Source organism: Salarias fasciatus, chromosome 5 (assembly GCF_902148845.1).
Source record: "Salarias fasciatus chromosome 5, fSalaFa1.1, whole genome shotgun sequence".
Classification (NCBI taxonomy): domain Eukaryota; kingdom Metazoa; phylum Chordata; class Actinopteri; order Blenniiformes; family Blenniidae; genus Salarias; species Salarias fasciatus.
The window spans coordinates 21,334,936-21,356,723 of NC_043749.1; the positions used below are offsets into that span (position 1 = coordinate 21,334,936).

Below are 21,788 nucleotides of genomic sequence, written 5' to 3' on the forward strand. Positions count from 1 at the left end.
GTTTTATCTCATTGATGGTATTCTACCTATTTCTAGTTATACTGATTTCTTTAAACTGAACCATATTTATATCCATCCATTTAAGTAAACAAAAATACTTTTCATGTTTTGAATCTTCATCAAAACTGAAGCTAAACTTTCAGTCCATATTTTTTCTGTTGTCTGTGAACCCAAAAAAAAAGTTTAGAATTGTGGATAATAAATTAGCCACATGATAAAATGACATGATTTTTTTTCGAGAGGAACCCATCTGCAGTTAAGAGCATAGAGCTATGAATAACCTTTTTTTTCCCAAGCGGAAGTTTCTTTTCCGTGTAATTAATTTTTTGTGTGTGAGCGTAGACACCGATTAGCGGATTGTCTTAAGAGAACAGGTGAATCGTAAGAAAAATAGACTTTTAATTATAATCCAACGAGTGTATGCAATGCACTGAAGAACTAGAATGTCATGGCGAGCTTTCTGCTAGAAAGAATGCACCATCTGTTAACGCACATTATTTTACGGTTCTCCCCATTGGCTCAACAGGGGGCGCAGGAAACCATGGGAGCCCGGATCTACCTGCTGATCATGCACTGCATGTGCACCCCTTTGGAGCGATTGCGCCCACATTCCCAATAGCAAAAATCGCAATAAACATGTAGCTAAAAAAATTAAATACAATTATGTGTAAACGTACGTCAGTTTTTTTTTTTTTTTTTTACTTTTATTTTTCTATTAGTTTGGAACGGCGATTACCTGACTTCTGCTTGAAATTTCCAGATGATTGGTGGTGCCCGTGTCCGCTATCTTCACTGCAGGAAGGTACTCTTGCTTTTTCCTCCATCACATTTTAAACTGTGGTTTTGCAAATGAAAAAAATAAAGCCTTCAGATTTGGTCGTGTTGCTGAAACTGTAGACCGCTAATATAAGACAATCTAATGTTTTGCACAATCAGGTGTGAAACCACAACAGAAGCGTGTAGCAGACAGGCTTTGTTTCCATGGGACTTTACTTTCTGATGGAGCAAACGATTGACAGCGATTGACAACAGGGCACGAAATTATTATGAGAATTTCAACTCGGTGACCAACATTGGTGATTTCTGAAATCGCAACACTCACAATCTTCGAGCAGCAATATTTGACTTAAATTTCTTTAAAATCTCCCTTAATCAAAGTAGGCCCTCTATGTTTCCAAGGGACAATATTTTCTAACGGACTTTGGTTCCGTCCGAAAGTATTGCCCCCCTATTGTGGCTTTTTAAATTGTGTTTTGTTTTTTCCTCTTCTTTTTACTATGGTGTTATGTTTTTTGTTTTTGTTTTTTTCTTTTTTGCTGTGGTGTTGTGGCTTTTTTGCAGTTGTTCTGTTGCTTTTTGCTGTTGTGTTGTGTTGCATTGTGACTTTTGCTGTTGCGTTGTGGCATTTGCGTTGTGCAGTTGACTCTTCTGGGCAGCCTTATCCTTCCTTTTTTAATGCTTGTAGTGAGAATGCCAACATTTATCGACTGTAAACTACAAAAGGTGAACATCTTGATGCACACTGCTGTCTATTGTGTCTATTACATGATTGACGGTACGAACGCGGTCGCGTTCAGAGTGCTGCGTCATGACGTCAGGAGGACGCACGGTGACGTGCTCACTGGACGTTTATTGTTAGAGGCAGGCAGCGCTGCAGTCAAAGGCAGGTAAGAGCACACAGCGTTACTCTTAAGGAGCCTCATTGTTTACGGACTTGTTAACAGTCCTCTTTTATACTTTGATCAAACTGGAACGGAAGTGAAAAGGTTTAAGGAAACTGTCCAGCTTTCGCCAAAAATATCGGGCAAAATAGCGTTGCTAACGTTAGCGGTTGATACTCGATAGCTGCCGTTAAATGTGTCTCTGACAGCGGTCCTGTTAGTTTGTGTCCTATATTTCTGATCCAAATATCTTTAAAGTATTCTCTGTGTTTGAAGTTATAAAGAGTTCAACCGACCATGTGCAACATTTTATTGGCTTTTTGTTTTATTTTGTTAGTATGTTCGCGCTGTCCGTGTGTCCCTGTGAAATCGTTTACTAGCAGAACAAAGAAAGCAAAACAAAAGCAGTGTCGCTGTCAGGTGTTTTTACTCCACCGATGTTCTTCATCAGCACTTTGATTGTCATGTTCAGAGAGAGGTGTTGTTATCTAATTGTCAGTCTCTGGTGGGATCTCTGAGTCCCTCGGTGCTTGACGTTTAGCATACAAATTAGCCCATCAAGCTAACCAGCAGCAAACAACACAAATTCACGCTTTAAAGGAAGTTGTTTGGATTTTTTACTCGCTTTCTTTATTGAAAAGTTCATATCGTGTGTTTTTAAGGTTTTAAAGCCCTCAACCTAAAGTATTTTGGTTTCTTCCTTATAAGTGAGGACGTTACATTTGTGTCAGCGAGCTAACCGCAGTGTTTCTCCACTGTAGGTCAGCTGATGTTTGTTAATGCTCAAGCTTTGTCAACAACTTTTTCAAACAATACAAACTGGGGAAAGTCATGGTCAGCTTCAGCTAACTATTGATACATAACCATAACACGTCAAGTCTAGAAAAGTGTCCTCCAAAACGATTGAGATCACAAGGGTGTAGAGTTAAAATAAGCTTACTTTATTAAAACGTAATTATCTTATTCAATAACCTGTCAGCTAACAATTATGTGCAGCTCTTCTAGACTTAGGCCTTCATTTTCTCTGTTTTGCCAAACCAAAGGTAATCACTTTTAATGAGAAGGGCTTTAGATCAACTAGTATTTGTACTTTCAGTCAAAGATCCAAAAACATTTATATCTCCAGTGGTTAGAAAACAGCACAGAATCGACATTATTTTAATGCTTCTCTTATCAGTAAAACACGCCTCAGTTTTAGTAAATATTCCAGATGGTTTCAGTGATTGGAAAGACGATTATTAAAATAATGATGTGCATGTTTAGTTTATTTAAAGCCAAAAGTGAAAGATACTTTTCAAAATATTTGTTTTTCTTAAACACAAGGAAAGTACACCTTTATTATTGATAAATATCAATTGAATAAATCAATTGACATATAATAGTAAGTTTAAGCTTTTCCTTCCTGCAACAGTTTCTATCACCCTGCTGTTTTTCCATCACTTTTTTCCCTCAGTTTTTCCATAAGCTTCTATTTTTAATTTGCACTGAATGGGATTGAACAAAATGTTCATCTGGTACAATGAAAATAAAGATTCTGATTCTGACCTGTAAGTCCTCCTACGTCACAGCCACACATATCTGTTTTATAATAATATAATATTTATCTGTGAGTAGGTCTTCCGGAAATATGGTATTTGTGTGTCTGTACCTGCATGTTTTTGGATCACGAGAGACAACCAGAGTGCCACAGACACAAATGGGGAAAACTTGCAAACTCCACACAGTAAAACCTCGGCCAGTACCTTGACTGTCAGGACTGAATAGTGCTTCATTTGCTTTCGTTTAGTAGGTGCAATGAGGTTGTGCAACAATATAGAAAAGTGTACCATATTATGTAGTAGTGTACAAATGATTTCAGTTTTATAAATGTGAATGTTTTGTTGTGCCTGTAGTCCTTGATGGTTAAAAAAAGGGGGTTATCTGCTGGTTATGAACTGTTCGTCGGGACAAAACAAGATGTTTCTTCAGGCTTGCCAGGCTTTGGTTTGGAAATTTCAGGATTTTTTTAAAAGAACAAACATATAATTATTTAAACAAAGAACATAAGTGACAAAATGACCCATAGCTATAAAAATATACATTTTTATAGTGTTTTTAAACTTGTTTTGATGAACGCTGAAGTTTGTGCCGTTATAGATCTGAAATCCCTTGTTCTTTCTGGCAGGATGTTGCGGCTACGCTGTAAGACCAAAAATGGAAGCCACATCATGCAGGGCTTGACTCACCAGTCCTGTGTGCAGGAGTTGAAGAGCAAGGTGGAAGAGCTGACTGGGATTCCATGCGACGTTCAAAAAATTATGGTCGGCTACCCACCTTCCAGCCTTGATCTTCGAAATGGAGATGCCCACCTCAAGGATTACCCCATCAAATCAGGTTTGTCTGTGTTTGTTGTTTCAAAGGAGCCAAACAAAAAGTTTTGGATTGTTTTTCATTCTTTAATTTCCTCATATAACATTTAGTGCTTTAGTGATTGTGATTTTAGTGATTGTCCTGACGCTTCAATGGAAATATGTCAAACTTGTTCGACATGCAATTTGAAATTGTGTGAACCCAATTCATGCAAATACAACTTGAAATGCTTCAAATACGTTACTTTATTTTTTTACAAGCATGATTTATTTCAACAGTGGGCTAGCTCTAAAGAGTATCTCTCCATCTTGTTTTTACAAACTGAAGTCTGAACAGTGTGAATCAGTGGTGTCGTTGGTGTGTCATCCCCTGCAGGAGACACACTCATCGTTGAAGAGGAGAAAAACAAGCCAAAGCCTCAGGAACGTCCCGTCGTGACTAAAGCGCCTCGCCTGGAAGCCTCACCTGTGCTCGCGCGTCGGGTGGTGCCAGCCGACAACTCCTGCCTCTTTACCAGTGTTTACTACGTGGTGGAGGGCGGGGTGTACGACCCCGCCTGTGCCCCGGAGATGCGAGGCCTCATCGCCCAGATCGTTTCGAGTGACCCGGCAGCGTACTCGGAAGCAGTGCTGGGAAAAACCAACGATGAGTACTGCTCCTGGATCAGGCGCGACGACACCTGGGGAGGCGCCATCGAGGTGTCCATCCTTTCCAAGTTTTACCAGTGTGAGATCTGCGTGGTGGACACTCAGACGGTCCGGGTCGATCGATTCGGGGAGGACGCCGGCTACCACAAGCGTGTGCTGCTCATCTACGACGGTATCCACTACGACCCGTTGCAGAAAGAGGTCCCCGGCTCCGATGCTCCGCCGCAGACTATCTTCTCCACCACGGATGATGTAATCCTCGCCCAGGCTCTGGAGCTGGCAGACGAAGCTCGCCGCAAGCGGCAGTTCACGGACGTCAACCGCTTCGCGTTGCGCTGCATGGTGTGCCAGACGGGCCTGGTGGGACAGAAGGAGGCACGGGAACACGCCAAGGAGACGGGCCACACCAATTTTGGCGAAGTGTGAAAGTTGTCGTGTCTGTCCCCCGCCCCTCCTTCTCCCCATCACAAATACAACCACCACCAACACCCCCCACTCCACCCCGCCCCGCCCCACGCCTGGCTCTTGTCGGTCCGTCTGCTTGTGTGATCCTCTACCTCACATTATCCGGCGACATGTTTGGAGAATCTGCAGACACTGTGTTCAGCCTCTAAACCTGTCCAGTATTACGTTCAGCTGCTGTCGGAAACGCCACTGCAGTGCTCCGATGTCATCAAACCATCGCGTTCGTCTGCAAGGGATGGTTTGAAATCTGGATTGCCGGGTCAGAAAAGAATATGCAAGCAATTCTTAGGATTTGTTTTGATCTGGTGTGGATTGAGGTAATCCTGATGGTCTGCACCGAATCGCCTCTACTCACCCTTGACTGATGAAAATACGACTACATATGGATCTTTAGAGTGTAAAACAACCACTAAGAATTCTTTGCGCTGTGACGTGATCCCTTTCACTGTTGTCTTAAACGCAGCACACCAGGTTTGACTGTTACTCATCATGTTTGTTATGTAGCATGGGTTGTTTTTTTTTTTTGTTTGTTTGTTTGTTTTGTCTCATGAACAAATGTCAGAAATTCTTCCAATACTGAGATGATGTTGTTAACTTTTAGATGTGTGGACTCTTCAGTGGAGATGGCCTGTGTTCATGCTGGATTCATCCGTGCTCTTTATCACATCCCTCTGCATTTATTGAGCGGTGGCCATTGAGACTGAGATTATGCATTTTCAAGTACAATAACGTATTGCAAATTGTGGTCCAAATTCGCGTGACTGTGTGTGAACTTTTCTCTTTTTTTTTTTTTTTTTTTGCTTTTATGTCATTTTGGAATAGGCTTGTTTTGATTTCAACAGAAGGTTTAAAAACAAAACCATAATGGTGCTGAAAACAGAATTTTTTTTAAGCTGTGTAGCTCATACTTTTTTCTTCATGGGTACGACAGGCTTTCAGGGGTGTCTTTTTTTTTTCTTTTATTCGAGTGTGCACGTGTTAAATGTCATGATGCTGTAAAGAGTTATCTTTTTAAAATACTTGTTTTTGTTTACCTTGATGAGCACTTGAAGGCTGATGACCGTAACCAATCAGTCAGGTGACGACGAGCGTGAAGCGTGAGGAATGCTGTATAACATCAATTCTGCTAACTAAATGAATTCACCGTTCAGGTACACACTACTTTTTTTTTTTTTTTTAAATCTCTTTCATCTTATGTTGGTAGCTTTAAGTTTAGTGTTTGACTCCAACACAAAGGCACATTTTGGTTTCAAATGTAGTGCATGTTGTCCAAATACTGCCACAGTGTTCCACTGTACATTTCGCACAACTGGAGCATGTTCTCACTTCTCAACTCTCCGCTGAGTCTTTCTGATGCACACTGCCGAGGAGGATGAAGCACGTTCCCGTCGGTGCGACGACGTCGAGGTCCTGACTATCGATGAGGGGTTGGCTCCCGTTTCATTGCGGCCTCATGCTGTGCAGAACCAGTATTTGTTTCTCAACTCTCTGATGGAAATCCTGGTTGCTTATTGCCAAACACTGTACATTTAAAGGTGAAAGATGTGACTGGAATTTTGTTTTTTATTTCTTATTAGTCCAATTAAACTCAATTTTTTTTTCAATGAATTCTCAAACGTGAATAGCTATGAATTTTTTTTTCCCCCGCTTGTTTTTTTTTACATTTGGTAATTTTATTTGATTTTAATAGTGTTATGGATTAATAAGCTTACATTAAGGTGAAACTCTGAAATGGCTTTGTTGTATTTTTTTTTAAATCTCTCAAGTTCTCATGACTAACAATAACAATGAATGTTGCACACAAAGCACTACAGAATTAACTGGATTTACTTGATTTTTTTTCAGTGTTGTGTCGCAATTAAAGGTTATAGCCAATTCTGTTGTGTTTGAGTCATTTTGTTTGGAAATGTTTTATTTTTATTTCCATAAGTTAGAAATGCCAATCATTATTGGCATTCTTAAGTTTTGAATTGTTTTTCATAGTCTCTGTTTCACAGAATTTGAAAATGGTTGAAAGTGCGTTTAAGCCCACTGGGAAAATAGTATAAAAGAACATGGATAATATGCAATTTAAGTCTAGTTGTTCCACATGATTCATCCTATTTATGCCCCATTGTCTCAGGAATTGAACCCGCAAAGCACTGATCCTGCACGATCATGGCAGGATTAAACTACCTGCAAGCTATTTAAAGGAACATCTACAGGCGCTTAATGGGATTTAAGATTTATGTGCTTGCTGTTTGACCAACTGTGGCAGCTCCATACTACAGGGAACACATGAGGAGCTTTTACAAGCAACGATTAGATAAACCACAAGAACACTTCCATTAAAACTTTCTTCCATTTCCTTTTTTCATATACCTCTAAATTTAATGTGTGCACATTTCCCCCTGTTAGGCTTTTGTCTTGACTGAAATTTCCAAATACTCTAAATGGACGGCTGTGAATGTAACCATAATTTAAAAGTTTATCCACCCAGATGTGCCACTGTCCACCCCTACTGTCACATCTGCGTGAATCAGGTAAAACTGAACCCGTGCCTCTAATCTCCAAAGTCGTCTCAGCTCGGAAAAGTTAAACCTGATGGTGGGATTTAAGTTGTAAACAAAAACAACAGGCAGGAACAGTAGTATTCATTTCAATGGGTCATTTTAACTCAGTTTGTGAGAATTATTTAGATGTAAAACATGTCTGACGTCTTTAAAAATGATGCAAAAACAGGCTTATATTTATAAAGTTTACTAAATATATTATTGATGGATGCTAGCATCAACTTCATGACTTTTTTTTTTTTTAATAAAAATCACAGGACTGATTTAAACACATCTAAAATACTGTAAAGTGATCATTCTTTATGATTCTATGAAACGATTCTCTCCAGGGAAGACAAACTATGACAGAAGTCACATGCTTGATTGGATGCAAATTCCTATACCACGTGCCTTTCCCAGTGCTGCTGCAGGTTTACTTGCTCAAGGGCCATCAAAAGTTGGATTCAAACCAGTGTCAAAAAGAACTTTTTATTTAAAAAAAAAAAAAAAAAAATTACACATTTCACAGTTTCTCATTTAAAAAAAAGTTCTTATGATAAAACAAAACAAAAACCCTGAACTTTTATTTAAACAACAGAAAGAACACAACACACATGAACACACAAGTACACTGCACTGAATATGTTATGAATTAAGGATTAACAAGCAGATTACACAGGTTCTGTAACAGGAGGAGGAGGAGGAGGAGGAGGAGGAGAGTTCACCTCAGAGGCAGAATACTGCTCTGATTGGCTGAAAGCCCAAAGCACAAAGTCCCTGGTGCAGGTGTCTCAGGCCAGAGCTCCAGGAGCAGAGGGGAGAGAGACACCACAGCTCAGCCGTCAGACAGGTATGGAGGCAGCTCATCTCACATTTTACTAGAAAACTAGAGCTTTGCGCAAAGGTTAAATGACTTTAAAGTGGTTTTGACTTGATATTATCTTATAAATGATATTAAAATTTTCGCTCAGATTAACTAAATCATGACTGACAAATAATGACAAAGATTTTCTATTCACAAACAGGAGAGGTGTCGCCACATTGTTCGACCTTGTTTGTATTTAGTACCATAATGTTTTCAGCATCTTAAGGACTTGTTGACCTAGATGCCATTTTCAGCCACTCTGTGTACTCACTGTTATGTTTAGATTCATTTTACTTGTGTGGCAAGTGTGAATTGATGTCCGTCCATTGTGGACAGGCAGAATGTCATTCAGATTCATTTCATTTTAAAAATCATGTAACGCCATATTGAACTTGGTGCCCGATGAGGATAGTGAAATAGAACATTGAATAGCCTCCTTGTTACATAATCCTATGTGACTGTCACATTGAAGATAATAAAAAAAAACTCTGCCAGATGCCCTTTTATGGCAACAATCAAAACAATCTGCAAACACTGAGATTTTTTTCTGAGCAGCGTGACATGGTTACTGCATTTATTGCTTTAACCTCTGCAGTGTGATTGCACAGCTTGCCCTGGTTTCCATGGATGTTGCTGACGTTTTGATAGATGTAACATATTATGTTTTCATAAATCTCCAAAAGAATTTAAAAGGTTAACGCCCTGGAAATGCAGGGATTACTGACCACGTTTTCTGATGTTAAAGGGCAGACACGACCAGCCTCAATAAGTGGTTTTACAGAGTTTCCACCACTTGACCTGCATTCAGCAAGGCAGATGGGTACAGTTACACATACGGATGTCACTGTAGCAGCTTCAGAATTTCACGGGGATGGATGTACATGACCGAGCATGAGCTCTCAACAGAAGTGCTTTTGTGCCTCCACTGGCCTCTCTGCCTCTCATGTGTTGAAACTTCTCACAACTTTGTGCTGCGATCACAGTCCTCTGTTCGACGTTGCTGCCATAAATAAATGTACTGAAATAGTAAAACATCTTCCTTTTGTGCTCAGCAACTACTGATTCAGTCAGACATCCAAATCAGTTGCAAAGAATGCTTTTTTTTCCTATTCAATAGCAAACTACTACAAGAGCAAGCTAACATGGTCAAGCTGGATATCATGTAACTTTCAGGAGATCATTGCAGCAGCCCTCCATTCCCAGTGAAACTGATCCGGTGAAGGGAGATTAGGAGGGCCATGTGTGCTGTAATCCATGTGACATGCAGTAAGAGGACTAGTTAGGTATCTGTCACAAGCACGCTAAGCTATGATAGCCAGCCTTTCTTTGCCAGCGAAGCTCAGAAAGGCCGTGTGCATTTGAGTCACAGGATCAATCCATGTAGAAATGTGTTAAAAGCTAGAAAATAGGAAAAATGGCTTTTAAAATCATTTTTACAATAAAGTCAGCCTCTAAAAATAAATTAATTTTCACCAGACATGGACATTGTGCATTGTATGGAAAAAAAAGCGCACTAATTCATATGTGCAGCACAACGCTACTGTTCTGACGTAACGTCTTTGTGTACAGTCTGTGTACAGAAACTGCCGACAGCAACGCGCCAGTCATAAAAGATGGTCAGTTTGAAACTGAATCATAAATCATCTGAGTGAGATCATTATATGTATCAGGTCCAAGGTTTTGCTTGTGTAAGTTTTTAGAACCGATTCTAAAGCTTTGCAAGTTCAGAGCTACTCTCGGTAATATTCAGCCCTACACAACCAAACAACACCATTACTCTGAAATAAGTCAGGAACAACAAAGAGATTAAAGGTAATCTCTTTGTTGACTTAATTCCGAGTTGTCCCTGCATACCTTTATATATCTTGTATGGAGCTTATGTGAAGTGGGGTTCACTGAAGACTTTCGTGGTGTATTAAATGTCCTACTCATTTAACAACAAGCAAGGTATTGTTAATTTTTGTCAGTACACACATAACTGATGTCCATACCAGACATCGTTTTGTCCTGCAGAGATGAAATGAACTTTCATCTAAAATTGTGCTCCAGATAATTAAGTGAGGAGTCAAAGTCTATCCATTGTATTCTCACTTGAATCATGCCGGTTCTTTTAATGCTTTAGTTTATGTTTAACCTTTTGAAATTCTCTCGAATCAGAAATCCCCAGGGAAATGTATTTCTCATACCAGGGAAAGTTGGACTTTCCAAACACTTAAGTCAATGCAGATTCCTAAAGCAATGGACATTTTATAGATGGGCTTTTTTTTTTTTTTTTTTTTTTTAAGCACACTGGGACTCCTTAAAACAGACTCAACCTTGAAAATTCACATAGTTTTCTCCGGACTTGTCAACACGCCTGCACTGTTCTTCATAGGCAGACTTAGATTCTTTAAATAAGACTTTTGCTCTTTATTCCATACTTGGACTCTTGGAAAAAAACATTTTATTGTTTTAGCTACACCCGAATTTATAAAACCACACCTGAATTATGTAAACGAGATCCAGAATCTTTCTACTAGACACAAATCCTTTCAGCAAGACTAAGACTTTAAAAAAATTGTCATGTGGTATGACACAGGGATATCTTAAAATAGTTGGTTCAAGGCAACAAAAAAATAAAGCTTTGGTGTAAAAAAAAAAGAAAACAAAACAAAGAAGAAATGAAATAAACATAATCCAGCAGGTCCTGCATTTTTTCTTTTAGGAAAATTACAGATTTCTGGAAAAGAACCCTGGAAAAAAATATTTTGCCAAAAGATATTTAGCTTGTTTTTTCTTCTATTATCTCACAGGTAAAACACTGTGTATCGCTGGCCTTGGACAAGTAGGTCTCTAAAATGCCCCAGAGTGATACCTGGCCAGGTGGCACTGGAAAGGATCTGATGTACAGCATGGAGAGTGCCGGGAGCTGCGACAGTGTTGTCAGTGCTCATTCTGGCAGCGTAAGTAATCAAGCTTACCAGCTTTGATCTAAGGATCTGTACAGTTCTGCTACACCTCATGATATAAAACCACTTGAAATATATAGACTGGACTTTGGGCTGAATTATTAAACCTCGTGGGATCGTAATGTTGTGTGTCTAGCATCGTGACTGTTGTAACTGTGAGTTTGTCATCATGGAAAAAGCATTACCTGTTTGTTTTTCAGAGTGATGACAGTCTAGACTACCTGTCTGCTGAAGAGAAGGCCTGTATCATGTTTTTGGAGGAGACTATTGATTCTCTGGACACTGAAGAAGACAGTGGACTGTCAAATGACGAACCTGACCATCTGCCTACTTCTGCAGCCCTTGCTAACAAACTGGCAGATCTGTCAGCCTCGTTGAGCAAAACCAAGATAAACGGTCGGTTAATCTCTGGAACAGATGCAGCATTAGTGTTACAGTAGTCCACTAGACGCTTTGAAGGGACATTTATTGTGTTTGTATTGACGGTTGTACTCGCTTGTCCTTCAGGTTTGGAGAAAAAGGCTTCGAAGAAAACCAGAGTGGACAATGGTGAAACCAAGCTCGTTCATAGCTACGTGGTTCCTACACCCTATGCTGTGGGCGCTCCGAGTTCTATGCCCGGTGCTAAACCCTTCCCCTCTCTGCCAGTCGCATCCAGACACGGCACCTCCCCAGTACCTTCAGCGGGTCATGTTGCGGTACCCTCCTCAGCAAATCCACAGGAGTACTCAGGCAGAGCAGGCGATGGTTACCTACCGAGAGGACCTCTGTCTTATGAGGCTCTTGTTCATCTGCGCAAAAGTGCCACAGCAAAGAAAACTCCTTTATGTCCCACTGTCGATCACACTATCGAGTCGAACAACCCCACTCCTACACCAATGGCTTCAAATCTCAGAAACATACCAAGGCCTGCCATATCCCACAAAGAGGTTCCCAAGTCGAAGACAAGCACTGTTCCAGCGAAAGCACAAAACAAAGATCCTTCCAACAGTGTCAATCATGCTAATGATCCCATAGTGGTGAGACACGAAGCTCTGCAGAAGTTAGGTCTCTTGAGAAACGAAGAGCCAGAAAATGATGCTGTAGCTCCTCTGCCTCAGCCCAAATCTCACTCCTCTATGCATCCAATGCCAAACAGATTTACAATTACTCCATCCAACAGTAGTACATCAAGGAGTCCTTCCTTCTATAATTCCCAAGTGGCCACAGAGCCTAAGAACAGGCCTCTGCAGAGCAGTGCCAGTTTCCATCACGACTCCAGACGTGACGAGCTGCTTGTGTCTTCAAGAAAACCCACGCAGTCCACTGGGTTGAGGAAAAGTGGCGTGGAGCGCTCAGCCACCATGGATAACCACAGAAGTAGCCCTGAACAGAATCACAGAATGTCTGCAAAGCCGGCAAAAACCAGCTACTCCTCACCACCCAGAGCGCCAAAGCCGTCCAAGTCGAAGCCCGCCCCCCAAAATCCGGCCAACGTAGTGGGATATACTGCGATGGTGGTGCCTGGGGTGGGAAGTGAGCGAAAGGAGGCTCTGAGAAAGCTTGGATTGCTTAAAAAATGAAATCAATGAAGAGCAGAAGCTTGGCTGAGAGCTGAGAACGAAGTCACTGTCAGCTTAAAACATGTATAAAGCGGGAATGTGGCACATGGCACTTTGGCAAACCGAAGCGGAACTCAAGCATGAAGAAGAAGAATAAAGAACACAAGCACTCTCCATTTAACACTGACTTTAACACACCTTTTACATTCAGAGCTATGATTACTGTCAAGAGTAAGTGAAAATACGCACAAATTTTGAACCAGTTAAGCTCAGCGCATCTGCTGAAAATCATATCTTCCTGTGTTTGCTTTAGTGAACATAATGTCTACATAACCCAATAAAATACAGCACTGCATTAAATTAGTGTGCACATAGGTATGTGCACTAATCAGGTTTGTATCATTATGCTTGTTTCACAATTCACAGATGTGCCTGTTTATAATACAGATTATGATATTTGGATCACTGAATGCGCTTCTTGGATCACAGATCATATTCAAGGTTTTCATCATAATACAGCCATTTTTCAAAGTTCAGTATCCTTCTCCAATTTGTAATGATCAATAAATAAACTGTTCCATTTTGATTTCAAACTGTATGCATGGGTTTCATGCCCTTAAATATGTGACCATGTAATTGCCTTCATTGTCTAAGACCTGGAGATGAGATTGTGTCAGTAATATTTCTACATGCTTAGCTTTTTTCATACATATCACTAAAAACAATAAAAAACAAAAACAAAAATCTGCTAGCCAAATGTTGCATGTTTAATTTAGCATCTTCTTCTAATCTTTGTACAAATATAGTGTACTAAACTACAGCTGTCTCGTCACTTTGAACCTTAACGGAATACTCCGAAGATTTTGGACCCACACCCTTTCCCTATCATTGACAAAGTTAGACAAGCTCATAAATACCTTTTTTGTGTCTGTGCATCCAGTGGCTGGATCCCAGCTGTTAGCATCGTAGTTAGCTTACCTCAATTGCTGGAGGTGAATGTGAGACAGAGCCGGACTGACGAAAGTGGGCAAAATACTCCTTCCAGTGGTTCAGGGGACGGCGTATTAGCACGGGAAGTGAATCCAAATGGTGATAAAACATTTTAAAAGACGTGTTTTCTTTTCAATCCATTAAAATAACGTTTTGATCCACACAGATCTGCACAGCAGTAGAAGCCATTGACTCATCCACTGTGAACTGGTATATCCTTCTGTGGAGCACTATGCTTGTGCAGATCTGTGTGTATCAAAATGTTATTTTAACGGATTGAAAAGAAAACACGTCTTTTAAAATTTTTTATAACCATTCGGATTTACTTCACGTGCTAATATGCCGTCCCCTGAACCACTGGAAGGAGTATTTTGTCCACTTTCGTCAGTCCGGCTCTGTCTCATATTCACCTCCCGCAGTTGAGCTAAGCTAACTATGATGCTAACAGCTGGGATCCAGCCACTGGACGCACAGACACAAAGAAGGTATTTATGAGCTTATCTCACTTTGCAAATGATAGAGATTAGGCGTGGGTCCAAAATCTTCGGAGTATTCCTTTAAATATGACTTTAGAATTTGTTTCTGACTCAAACCATGTCAGTGAACCTGCACTTCATTTTCATTCAGCAGCCTTGTGTCAGAATGACTGTCGCTCACACTACTCGTCTTACACGCCGCTCAAACGATGACAAAGCCGACTCAGCTGTTCTTCCCTTAAGCTGATTATCTCTAGAAGAGCTCCACCTCTCCGTGAACTTAAGAGACCGACGCCGCCTAGAACACGCCTCACACCTAACGTTTCTAAATTGGTTTCGGTGGCTGGTTTTGAATGGCTGGGTGTTTATTTAGTAACAATTTTAAAGCCTCCAGATTAGTGTTTGTGGAATTACTATCATAGGAGGCTGCTGCAGTGGCCCTGTGTGTAATGGACCCACCCGGTGGGCCACTGTCTGGGTCTAGTGTTTCTTCACACAGGCAAATAAAGGGTGTCAAATTTTTTGAAACCGACACGGCTGTCTGCCGGTCAAGTGATATTAAACAATGGATAATGAAATCAAGCCACAGCCAGAATGAGAAATAGGACACACTGAAAAGTGAGTTTGGGAATGGATTTAGTTTTACAGTAAAGAAACCAATGAAACTATTTCCCACAAATCTACAGATTGGGTTAATGTTCTTAAAAATACTACCTAATGTTTAAATAATGAAATCATTAAGTTAATCGGTGTATTTCTTTGTATCACATCAAAGTCAAGTGGAAAATTTGCATATTTATATATGGAGCAAAGTAACAACACTTCAAAATCTGCAGTGGACCACCCAGAGATCAAGTGTCTTGTAATATGAAGTACCTGTCTACTGCTGCCATGACAGCAGCTCTCCTGACCCATTTGTCAACACACTGCAGACTGATCTGTCTGACACTCTATTCTGAACGAATGTTCATAATACCGTACTCTCAAGAGAAGTTAAAAAAAAGTAAATGGAATTATCACAGTTGGTGTAACAGATTTATTTATTTTTCTTCAGCAGCAGGAGTAGAAATTCACATTTTTCGGGATAAATCCCCTTTTGAAAGTTAACTTCTACAGAGCCTGGACTCTCAAAGATCACTAAAGCTTCACAGTACAGTGCAGAAAATCAATGACAGCATCTTGCTGTAGGTAGAATGTCAGTCAAAATGGTAACGACCGAGGTCACATGTAACGCAAGTGTCGCCTTCATGCTCACAGTATCTTCACTGTTTTCTTTCATCTGATATCACAGTGCAAATACAAAACAAAACGGTGAAGTGTGTTAAAATCACATCATGGCTGGGAGTCCATGTTCCTTTCAAATCCCCTCATGCTGAATGTGCGTTTTGCTTTTCTTGCGCTTCACCTTGGACACTGGGACATCCAACGACTCCAGACGGAAAGGACGAGGAAGGACGGCGTCTGAGCTGACAGGGGAGTTCGAGTTAGGACTGCTCACAGAGAGGTGGGCCGCCACGCTGAGCAGTGGAGGTGAGTGGACCCCTGAATGGGATTAAAAAGACAAATACAGTGCTTCCAGGACCGTTGGTGTTTCTTTAAACATGTCGGCGGTCTGTGTGCCTCACCGTGTCCCTTGGCGGCTTCGGCTCCCAGCAGCTGGCTGGCTCTTTTTGGCTTGAAGTAGCTGCTGGCAATGTTCTCACTGTCACTTCGGTCCAGCATTTCCTTGTACCTGTCTTCTTCCATCTGCTGAAACACACAGCAGCTCTCCTCTGTGAGTATATCAGCTTGTGTATTTTAAACAGAGAATGATAAACGGAAAACAAACACAAACACACACCATAAATGACACTGCAGCCTCAGGCCCTGTGCTTCTGCAAGTTGATGGTTTTGGTGCCACTGCTACAAATTGAAAGGCAATTAATATTTTAAGGGAACGGGTCAAAGAGGAAAAGGTATAAATGATCTTATTACACACCCCACCTGAGGGGAGTGTGGTTTTCTGCAGCACCACATCTGGCAGCCTCCAGGTTGCGCTGTCCTCGTCCCACACAGCTTCTTTCTTCAAGCGGTCCAGGTTGCTGTAGTTGCAGTCGCGGCGAACCAGGGGCACCATGCGCTCCAGCAAGCTGTGCAGCAGCTGGCCTTCTCTCTCTAGTCTGCGGATGGTCGTCAGGTAGTCCTTTCTCTCCTCCTCAAACTCAGCCTGGAGGTCACGGATCTCCAGTTTTGCTGCTTTCAGCTGTTTAAGACGAGTTTGGAAGGTTTTAAGGCATTACGTCGAAGCACAGAGGTTTGAATGTGTTCAGGTTTCACACTGTCCGGTGTCAGTTCAAGTCGATGCAATGGTTCATTTCTGTGGCATCCTGTGCTGTGCAGATCCCAAAGCCAACCGTGGAAAGTTATTGAGGTTTTGAGGTGCCATCAAAGAACTCTTTTAAAACCAAATATGCAAATCCCTCAAGAGACAGGAGTAACCTACTTTTTCAGGTTAAGAAAGTTAATAAAATACTTTAATTCCCATGAGAAAAAAAGAGTCCGAGCATATGAGTCTCTAGAGACTGATGTCCAAATCTGACACACTTCATAAAGAGTACAAGTGAATCGAAAAGTGGAAGCTTTGAGAAGCCTTCTCGTGACATTAAGCTAAATGGTATTCAAATTCTCAGATATTCTATGTATGTGGTAATAATTACACCAATAAGATAATGGTTGACAGAAAACTAGGAAAACATGCTGTATGCATTTTTAGATTACGACAATCATCTAAATATGGAGTATTTAATGTCACTCGCCTTGCCCTGGACTTTGACCAGCATCTGGTCTTTGGCGTGGACTTCTTCCTGAATGGAATTGTAGACATTCAGCAGCACACTCTCACTGTCCTCACTGTTCTGTGACAGAGCCTGGATGAGCTGGACTTTTCTCTGGTCAGCAAGCTTCTGCCTCTGTCTGTGTCTCTGCTGTAGCTCCTTGTTCCTGGCCTGCTCCCCTCCCACCACCTCCTGTTCAAGCTGCTGCAGCCTGCAGAGAAACGGATCAAGAGGTGCTGCTGCATGAAGACAAGTAAAATCTAAATATTACTGTGCTCAAACGACATGGCACTTAGATCAACAACATTTGATCAGACAAATTAAATTAAAGAACATCAAACTGTCTTTTCAGGTTGAGCAGGATGGAGTTACGGACCACATGTGTCCCTGGATGTACAGCAGCTCACCTTTCCAAGACGTGCTTTTGGTCCAGACTCCCTGTTGCTGAGACACAGGCCGACCCTGAGGGCTCGTCTCCCTCTGCATGCTCCTGACCCCCCACCACTTCATGAGGTACAGCAGCCTGTCTCGACATTAAAGAGGAGCAACTTTCAGCTAGTTTAAACCATTTTTGTGTTTTCATAACTTCAACGAAGCCTTAAATGCAAATGTTAACAGACGACACCTTGGTGGGGAATGTTTCTCCAGTTGGACTGTGGCACATGGGATCAGTGCTGAGGCATTGCTGTTCCTCAGACACCTGGGATATACAGCTGGAGCTCACTGCTGCTGCTCAACAACACACACACACACACACACACACACACACACACACACACACACACACACACACACACACACACACACACACACACACACAAATAAATGTCAGTGAACATGGGGTGATCAAAACAACAAGAACTGGTCACAAGATCTCCACAAAGTTCACTTTTGTTAAAAATCAAATGCATGAAGTGACGATATATCAATAAACAATACTCCATTTAGTTGAAAGTTGCATGATTCTCTGTTTTAAGATGCTTTTCTGCTACCATTTTTAGAGACAGAGCTCCCTCTGCTGGTCTGGGCCTTCTCCAGAACAGAGAGCTTTGATTCGTACGAGCAGCGCAGGGCAGCAATGTCCTCCTGCAGCTTCGCCTTAGATTCCTGCTCTGCATTGTAGTCTGCCTGCAACTTGGCCAGCTTCTCCTCATAGTCCTGTGGCGGGAGCAGAATAGAGACCATAAACCACATGGTTCTTACACAAAGAACACGCTGATGTGAAGTGATATATCAGTGTGAGAGTGGCCTCTGCGTGCCTCTTTAATCCTCTCCTTCCTTGCTTCGGTGGTGCTGGACTGTGGTGTCGACGGAGCGGGAAGAGAGACCTCAGACAGCCGACCTGCCAAAAAAGCTGCACAAAAATAAATAAATGAAAAGAACAAAGGTCAAAGAACATGCAAATGAAAATATAATTCATGTCTACTTTTAAGAGTAGCCCAAGAAAACCCTTTGATATCAAAGCTTACAGGAGAGGTCAGCGGTGCCCAACTGGCCTGATATGAGGGCCCGTAGCTTCTTGATCTCCTCCTGATACTCCCGCAGCAGAGCATCCTTGGGGTCTTCATTGATTCGGGGCCTGTTCTGGATGCTTTTGGCCCGGTTTGCATAGCGCAGCGTGCTGAGGCTCTCCTCGTAGTTGTTGTCTGCCGGTGAGAGACAGGCGATCATCAAGGTGCGCGTGTTTCCTCCCAGGGAGTCCTGCAGCAGCCGGGTCAGCTTGGAGTCCCGGTAGGGGATGTATTTGGAGCGCCCGTCCACCAGGGCGGAGATGACGTTCCCCAGGGCCGAGAGCGACAGGTTGATCTTCGTGGCCTCGCGGAGACGGTCGCCGGTAGCGCCGGTTTTGGACTGACGCTCGCTTCCTGCCAAGTCCACCAGGTTGAGTTTTCCTGCTCGCAGGTGGTCCTGGCCGGCTGTGTCTGTGGGGCCAAAGGAAAAGCAGAAAACTGGCTGCTTCAGTATTTTTGAAAAGTCTACAAATGAACACAGAATGGTTTTCAAGCTAGTGTTTAGTCAAAAGTATTTTTTTACTTGCATGCTCACCAGTGCTGCAAATCTCCAGATGGATGGTGAAGATGGAGTGGGAGCGGGAGGAGTCTTTGTTCATCAGTGTGTAGCCCACCGCCCGGTTCCTCCAGCCGTGCTCGATGATTCTCTCACACTCTCTCACGCTGTGCACTGTGTGCATGGAGAGGTCCCGCACATACACTCCACGCTCCGGGTGCTCCTTCAGCTTGACGTTCAAGAAAAACACAAGAGAAATACCCACACAGTCAAAATCAGTCTGTTCAAACACCTTGACCATTCAGGTATCATGTAACAACTGTGCTTTAAGTCACTGTGGCACCAAACTGTGCACAAAACATACCTGAACACACAAGAAGCAGGATTTATCAACCGTTGTTCCTTTCCAAGAACCATGTTTATTTTGGCCTCAGCGATTACAAGGTGTGGAGTGGTTTGTTTTTGGAAACGAGAGACTCACCTCCAATCTCTGTTTGGTGTCACTTCCCAAAAGGTCTCTGATTTCTTCGTTGTAAATCTCCAAGTAGGAGGCCCTGACCAGGAATTTGGTATTTTCTGCACACTAGCTTGCACACAAACACATGACATATGATTATTACCTCTGAGCAAACAAATCTTTGACAAGCCTGGACACAAACTGTAACCACCACGCTGTCAACAGAAGCATACTTCCCCCAGCAGCACACTGAATGATGGGAACTAAAAAAACTTTTTTTTTTTTTTTTTTTTTTTTACTGAACTTCATCTACTCTTTCACTTTTATATCTTGAACCAGTGTGTAATTGTGTTTTAATGTTTTTCCACCTGCATCAGGAAATGCTGCATATGTTTAGGATTTTTGACCATTCATGATTTCCTAAGAAGAATTTTGAAAAAAGTTTCTTTAAGTACCTGAATGCTCTCAAAAATATGCTCGAAGGCCCGGGGGATGACGCCTTTCTGAGACGTCGGCTCAGACACGCCCTGCATGGTGAAAGACTTGCCGCTTCCAGTTTGTCCATAGGCAAAAATTGTGCCATTGTATCCCTCAGTGACGCCCTGCGAATACCATTTCACAAGGGGTTTGTTGTGCAATCAGCATCCTTCAGGAGAACGGCAAACTGCAGAATACACACAAGTCTCACTGCTTCCAAAGGGATAAACACGAAGAAGTCAAAACTATGATAATGACAAGGAGAAACATTAAAAAAAAACAAAGCAAAAATGACCATGGTTTTCCGAGCAAATTTTTGAATTGTGATGGATGAAAATAACATTCTATCAGTAGCAAAAATTGCATTAGATGTAGTGAAGGCACTGACATTGATGCCACCTTTGCATACGTCTGTATAATGAGTAATAAATGAGGCCTGCAGTCATTTGCAATGAGATATAGGTTCCTGATGCTCCACTGAGGGTGTCCAGTGACCGGTGCCTTAAGTCTGGGAACACATAGGTCTGGGTCAAGATTATCTACAGGCCGTATAGGTCAATAGGTGGGAGTAAATGATTAAAACAAGGACAAAATTGAAATATTTACCATAACTGTGAGCCTTTAATCTCAAAAGAGATGTCTGTGCATCTTAGTGTGTGTATGTTCTTCAGAAAGCATAAAAACAATGTGGATTCAGTCCACACTCAGGGTATTTGAGGCAGGAATGATCACGTCAAATGGACATGGATAACAAAGGAAACTGGTCTAAAAGTTGATCTGTGGTGCAAAGACTGATAGGAATTGTTTTCTCATGACTTTTTCTATGAGAAAAGCTTGTTTTTGAAGGAAACTGAACTCCAGTCCTTGAGGACCAGCGTCCTGCAGGTTTTAGGTCTTTCCCAGCTGCAGCACACCTGATTGCAACAAGGGCTTTTTCTGGGCTTACTGGGATTTTCTTTTTAACAAGCCTGCAAGACATCAGCATTAGGTTTAGGCGCACTGAAGCAGGGGAAGAGCTGAAACTTGCAGGATGTCAGTCCTTGTGGCCTGGAGTTCAGCAGCCCTGCAGTAGAGGATCCACAAGTAGTTGTAGTGCTGAGTGTTCAAACTGAACTTGTAAAGTATCTGAGTAATGTTGAGACACCACCATGCTTTAAACCTCCATCCAGACAGATTGGGAATAAAAAAAAAACAGACTACTTACCTCAACCAACGGATAGGCAATCTCATTGTACATCTGCTCCGTTGTCTGATCAATGTAGTATGTCCCATCAAAGGTGAACTGTTTGGGGGGCTCATCCGCTGCCCCGGGCTTCTCTATGAAGCACTGGCAGCGGTGCAGGTCCATGGACAGCACCATCTTGCAGCTGAGAGCCTTCTCCCTGTCATTCAGGGGCCTGCACCTGACAACCACCTTCACTGACTCTGACCCCATGTCTCAACGCCTGCAGCGCTGCACTCAGCCAGTCACATGCCAGATGAATTCAGAGAAAGAAAAAGGGTAAATCAGCCTGATGGATACATATCCAGAGGGGAGAGCCACCTCAGGGTAATACTGGCT

General features: G+C 42.0%; 3 protein-coding genes across 4 annotated transcripts; 2 read left to right on the forward strand and 1 right to left on the reverse strand.

The window, feature by feature from the left end:
- Positions 1 to 1,640: 1,640 nt before the first annotated feature.
- yod1 (YOD1 deubiquitinase) lies at positions 1,641 to 6,997 on the forward strand. Of its 2 annotated transcripts, XM_030092708.1 has the most exons (3): positions 1,641 to 1,667; positions 3,826 to 4,034; positions 4,386 to 6,997. In XM_030092708.1, exons 2-3 carry the CDS (start codon positions 3,827 to 3,829, stop codon positions 5,081 to 5,083), a joined length of 906 nt encoding a protein of 301 aa, XP_029948568.1. In that variant the 5' UTR covers positions 1,641 to 1,667; position 3,826; the 3' UTR covers positions 5,084 to 6,997. The 2 variants fall into 2 exon arrangements, with proteins under 2 accessions (XP_029948568.1, XP_029948567.1); XM_030092707.1 differs by lacking the exon at positions 1,641 to 1,667 and having other exon boundaries at positions 1,707 to 4,034.
- A 4,341-nt stretch (positions 6,998 to 11,338) lies between these two features.
- zgc:158258 (specifically androgen-regulated gene protein) lies at positions 11,339 to 13,028 on the forward strand. Its single transcript, XM_030091086.1, has 3 exons — positions 11,339 to 11,460; positions 11,667 to 11,862; positions 11,974 to 13,028. Exons 1-3 carry the CDS (start codon positions 11,356 to 11,358, stop codon positions 13,026 to 13,028), a joined length of 1,356 nt encoding a protein of 451 aa, XP_029946946.1. The 5' UTR covers positions 11,339 to 11,355.
- A 2,762-nt stretch (positions 13,029 to 15,790) lies between these two features.
- On the reverse strand, positions 15,791 to 21,662 carry kif17 (kinesin family member 17). Its single transcript, XM_030091829.1, has 14 exons — positions 21,432 to 21,662; positions 20,206 to 20,352; positions 19,775 to 19,876; positions 19,333 to 19,522; positions 18,756 to 19,208; positions 18,546 to 18,640; positions 18,279 to 18,444; positions 17,912 to 18,015; positions 17,694 to 17,809; positions 17,269 to 17,497; positions 16,457 to 16,715; positions 16,314 to 16,375; positions 16,099 to 16,219; positions 15,791 to 16,015 (listed from the first exon to the last, which is right to left on the reverse strand). The coding sequence occupies exons 1-14, from the start codon at positions 21,660 to 21,662 to the stop codon at positions 15,831 to 15,833; spliced, it is 2,460 nt and encodes an 819-aa protein (XP_029947689.1). The 3' UTR covers positions 15,791 to 15,830.
- Positions 21,663 to 21,788: the final 126 nt, after the last annotated feature.